Raw genomic sequence first — 5,159 nt, forward strand, 5'->3', positions numbered from 1 at the left:
TTTCCATAATGAGAGCATGATGCTGATTGTTATTAGAGTATACATTCTGATGAAATCACAATACTGTATTAGCTACCATGCTACTATCATCAAGCTACTATCACCATGCTCCTAGCTAGCCACCCTCTTCACAGGTTGTCATTCATGCATATTTCATCTGGGATCATACAGCATACAAAAGTCAGGGGTCAAGCAAGGATTGCTGTTCTACAACAGGGAGATTAAATGTGAAGGATTTTTGGAAACTCACACTACCTCTTATGAACTCACTCAGTTGGATCAATGTGCTTCTAGTATAGACTCTAAAACAACTGTGTTCCGTATTTGATGGATAATGCTGAATTAAGCAATAAACAGCAGTTAACAAATTGCATATTCAGCCTTTGGATACATCCTGGCTTGGTGTTGGTTGGCATTTGCGGTTCAGAGAGGGACGTGCAAAATTAGCTTACCGTGATTGTCAGCCGCAGGGTAAGGTCAGAAATAGAATAATACAATAATAATACAAATATGCAAATAGGTTTTATTATTTAATGGCTTAGCCTACATGGACTGTTTCATACAATTGGTTAGGAATTTTATTTTACTTTGCAAATATTTATGAAACATTGTCTGGTAAAGTATCACTGATGTTCCACATCCTACACAGGCTCAAATACTAAGCCTAAGTCCCCATCCCCAAATACATTCTTAACTTAATTCTTAACTTAAATAACTTTATTTTACATATGCCGACTCATCTTAAACAGGGATGTCCTCAGAAACCCTAGAATGATCACTAGGCCTCCCATAAGACATCAAATGGGAACCTGTAGTATGATGACCCCCATAGAGACCTGTAATAATCACCATTTAGACGGATGTGACAGTAATCTGTAATAGTAATCATCTATCCATCTGTGACATAGTAATCATCCACCTGTGACATTTTAATCATCCATCCATCTGTGACATAGTAATCATCCACCTGTGACATAGCAATCATCCATCCATCTGTGACATAGTAATCATCCACCTGTGACATAGCAATCATCCATCCATCTGTGACATAGTAATCATCCACCTGTGACATAGTAATCATCCATCCATCTGTGACATAGTAATCATCCATCTGTGACATAGTAATCATCCATCTGTGACATAGTAATCATCCACCTGTGACATAGTAATCATCCATCCATCTGTGACATAGTAATCATCCATCTGTGACATAGTAATCATCCATCCATCTGTGACATAGTAATCATCCATCTGTGACATAGTAATCATCCACCTGTGACATAGTAATCATCCATCCATCTGTGACATAGTAATCATCCATCCATCTGTGACATAGTAATCATCCATCTGTGACATAGTAATCATCCATATGTGACATAGTAATCATCCATCCATCTGTGACATAGTAATCATCCATCTGTGACATAGTAATCATCCATCCATCTGTGACATAGTAATCATCCATCTTTGACATAGTAATCATCCATCCATCTGTGACATAGTAATATGCAAACATCAGTGATGCACCAATGAAATGACATGAGCCTCTGAAGATTCTATACACAAGCCAAGTTTGCTATAGGTACCAAGGTTAGATCATGAATATTGTAATATGAATAAGATGTGGTCCTGACCTGGATGAATGAATCAAACACACAGACAGACATGTTGTCAGGAACACTCTAGTGCAGTGGATACCTTGTAGGTTTGGCTCTTCATCCTCCTCTTCATCTCTCGGATCATCTGACAGATGGCCAGGGGGTAGCAGCAATACACTGTAGTCCAGTCCTCACAGACGCTGCCCTGCGCGCACACGAACACACACACACAGCACTCAACAGGGGAAAGTTCACATCTGGTCTCAGACCAGTCTTTATTTCTATCTGAAGCCTGGCTGCTGAACTAAATTAGTCTTTACATAAAATATCAGAATGAGTCTTTACATAACAAATCAGAATGAGTCTTTACATAACAAATCAGAATGAGTCGTTACATTACAAATCAGAATGAGTCGTTACATTACAAATCAGAATGAGTCTTTACATTACAAATCAGAATGAGTCTTTACATTACAAATCAGAATGAGTCTTTACGTAACAAATCAGAATGCGTCTACATAAAAACATCGAAATGCGTCTTTACATAAAAAATCAGAATGAGTCTTTACATAACAAATCAGAATGAGTCTTTACATAACAAATCAGAATGCGTCTTTACGTAAATAATCAGAATGAGTCTTTACGTAACAAATCAGAATGAGTCGTTACATTACAAATCAGAATGAGTCTTTACATAACAAATCAGAATGAGTCTTTACATAACAAATCAGAATGAGTCTTTACGTAACAAATCAGAATGAGTCTTTACATAAAAAATCAGAATGAGTCTTTACATAACAAATCAGAATGAGTCTTTACATAACAAATCAGAATGCGTCTTTACGTAAATAATCAGAATGAGTCTTTACGTAACAAATCAGAATGAGTCGTTACATTACAAATCAGAAACAAATTTCCCACCGCATGCAATACAAAATAAAATATGGTGTACAGCCACGGCTGCGTAGACAGGAGGAAAATAAATGTGAGGGAGTGAGTGACACATAATTTGTTGTACAATAATTTGTTGTACATGATGTGCAACCTACATCTCTTGAAATAAATTGTGATACCGAATTGCTCTGAGAGAACACTGCTTTGGTCCCCATGACACCAGCAGGTCGTTAATGGATTCTAATAACACCCATTAACCCCCGTCATTATTGCGTAACAATCCTCACCTGTATCTTGTATCTCTCCCTGATGCCCACCCGCATGGCAAATGTGGAGCCAGGGAACAGACACAGACACTCCCCGTACTGGTGGGCCAGACTCAGGTCCAAGCAACAGGGCACAAAGGCCCCTAAGAGACCTGGGGAAAATGAGAGCGATACAGGGCTTAGGAAAACTAATTCTCCACAAGATAGTAGCAGTCGGTTATGGAAAGCGTTTCCAATTTGAATACATGTTTAGCAACCCTACAGAGTTTTGTAGATTGATATGGTATTATGCAAGAGAATCATCATCTTTACAAAGTATCCTCTCTTTAACATTGGGTAACATTGAATGTCCTTAATTAATATAGGTAGAGCGTAAGAATGTAAGATAGCAGGATAGCCATCCACCATCTGACTATTTCAGTTACTCAAACTGACAACTGTGACTTTTACACTTGAGTGTGTACAATGCAGTGTAATAAGCCCAATGCTGTGTCTGCCTCACATGTGGTCCTGTCTCCACACACGTTGAACAGACTGCTGCTCCAATCCCCTCCCGTCTGAGTGATGGTGGTCACTGTTGTCGTGGTTACCCCCAGGCCAGGCTGCGTGAGCACAGGGAGTTTCATCGCAGCAGAAGCGGCACTCTGTGTGTTCCAGCTTTCTGTTCCTATGTCCCAGCCCCCGGCTTCCTCGTCCTCCTCATCACCTGGGGCCTGCTGCTTTGCAGCTTTGGTGACTGGTGCACAACTGAGATAAACAAGAAAGGAACTATAAAATGTAGAAGTGAATGTAGGCTTAGCTGTGTTACAATGCTGCTTAAGAACATCAGGCTTAAGAACATGTTGGAATGATTCATTACACCCAACAATGGTGATCTCTACTGATAGGGGCCTAACACTTACTGGACTGTGGTGACTATGGCTGTGGTATCCTCCATGCTGACGGCTGCTCCCAGCCAGGGAAGGAAGGGGAGACTGGTTGAGTTTCCCACTGAGACGGGGTGTACTACTCCAGAGAGGGCTGGAGCTCAGCGGCTGCTCTGGGAAGATAAGACATTTTGGGCCTCTTCTTCTAGGGGCTCATAACACCCTCTTAGTACAGCATGTGCGCTGCCACAGCAAACAAGGACAGAGCCGGCCTGTTCAAGACTGTCTGGAATGGAGCCTCTAATTCAAAGCGCAAATGCCACATTTCCACAGTGTAGGGGCCAAGGCCAAGGCAAGCCAGCGGATCAGTAAGTTCATACTCCCAACACATGCATAAACGGGCAGCAGTGACAACGAGAAAATCATTGTCAAATTAAGAGGCAACACTTACCCGAATCACAGACAACAGCAAAGTGCTACCGCTTAGTCCTGGACACAAGTGAGCTGTCTGGCACACATCTTCCTGATCACTTCTGCTTTTTGGTGCACAGTGTTGGTATGAGAATCGGCTGGGGGAGGCTTGTGGTAAAATAAGAAACATTTCACCCGGTTTCTCTGAACAGCCGAGGACATTTCCTGCTGAGTGAGAGCAAAATGCAGAACATCTATTGTGTAGTGTTTATAGAAACAGAGGCAGACTGGGTTTCAACTGCATGACTGATTTCCAAGGGGGATTTAATTAGCAGTGCTCATACTGCCAGTAGATGGCTACAGTCCATTACAGAGATGTTTTTCATGTGATTCACGCCAAACTGGTAACCTAGAAGACCACTGCAGAGGGAGTTTAATGTGGCCGTATGTCGCAATATGAATGAAAAGAAAGAAATGCACCACCCAAATACATAAAAATGTGTTTATTCAAACTTTGACAATTATGCCAGAATATTTTTTGTTTTGTTGACACATTTGTGGAAATTATTAATTGTATACGGTAGTTACTGGACATATAAGTACCACTGAAGAGATGTTCAGAAGACACCTTTGCCTGGAACCCCTCAACATATGAATATAAAATATATGGCTTGTACCTAGTGGAAAGAGACCGTAGGCAGAGGGCTGTACAGGTAGAGAAGCTTTATTCCGTCTGTACTTTAGCACATAATGGCAGACACTGAGCCGCTGAAACAACATAACTACATTTCATTTCACATAAGATGAGAGGACGAAGGTACACATTCTATTGTACAACCACTTCAATAGAAAAGGTAAAGGCAAAGGACTTGTGCCTGTGTCACGACTTCCGCCGAAGTCGGCTCCTCTCCTTGTTCGGGTGGCGTTCGTCGGTCGACGTCACCGGCATTCTAGCCATCGCCGCTCCATTTTTCATATATCCATTTGTTTTGTCTTGTTCCCTGCACACCTGGTTTTCATTCCCCAATCAATCTACATGTATTTATTCCTCTGTTCCCCATCATGTCTTTGTTTGTGTTACGTGTGTATTGTTGACGCGCCAGACTGGCTTGTTTTTCCGGGTT

The 5,159-nt window shown here is 41.3% G+C and overlaps 1 protein-coding gene across 5 annotated transcripts; it reads right to left on the reverse strand.

Annotated features, from left to right (window-relative positions):
- Nucleotides 1–503: 503 nt before the first annotated feature.
- plac8l1 (PLAC8 like 1) lies at nt 504–4,337 on the reverse strand. 5 transcript variants are annotated; one of them, XR_006080424.1, is made up of 6 exons: nt 4,076–4,310; nt 3,661–3,792; nt 3,261–3,505; nt 2,780–2,910; nt 1,156–1,803; nt 504–1,063 (listed from the first exon to the last, which is right to left on the reverse strand). XR_006080424.1 is itself a non-coding variant. In XM_042309561.1 (6 exons), exons 2-6 carry the CDS (start codon nt 3,693–3,695, stop codon nt 1,480–1,482), a joined length of 528 nt encoding a protein of 175 aa, XP_042165495.1. In that variant the 5' UTR covers nt 3,696–3,792; nt 4,076–4,337; the 3' UTR covers nt 504–1,479. The 5 variants fall into 5 exon arrangements, 3 of the variants coding, with proteins under 3 accessions (XP_042165495.1, XP_024249256.1, XP_024249254.1); XR_006080423.1 differs by having other exon boundaries at nt 504–1,111; XM_042309561.1 differs by having other exon boundaries at nt 504–1,491; nt 1,699–1,803; nt 4,076–4,337.
- Between the last annotated feature and the right edge of the window lie 822 nt (nt 4,338–5,159).

The sequence above is a fragment of the Oncorhynchus tshawytscha genome, linkage group LG30, assembly GCF_018296145.1.
Source record: "Oncorhynchus tshawytscha isolate Ot180627B linkage group LG30, Otsh_v2.0, whole genome shotgun sequence".
Classification (NCBI taxonomy): domain Eukaryota; kingdom Metazoa; phylum Chordata; class Actinopteri; order Salmoniformes; family Salmonidae; genus Oncorhynchus; species Oncorhynchus tshawytscha.

Bases quoted from the DNA above. Each gene is read 5' to 3' on its own strand.
- plac8l1 (XM_024393488.2), bottom strand. From the start codon at position 3,695: ATGGAGGATACCACAGCCATAGTCACCACAGTCCA. The intron at 3,506-3,660 runs GTAAGTGTTAGG...TGTTTATCTCAG, and splicing joins GCCATAGTCACCACAGTCCA to TTGTGCACCAGTCACCAAAG. The intron at 2,911-3,260 runs GTGAGGCAGACA...CATTTTCCCCAG, and splicing joins GTGTGGAGACAGGACCACAT to GTCTCTTAGGGGCCTTTGTG.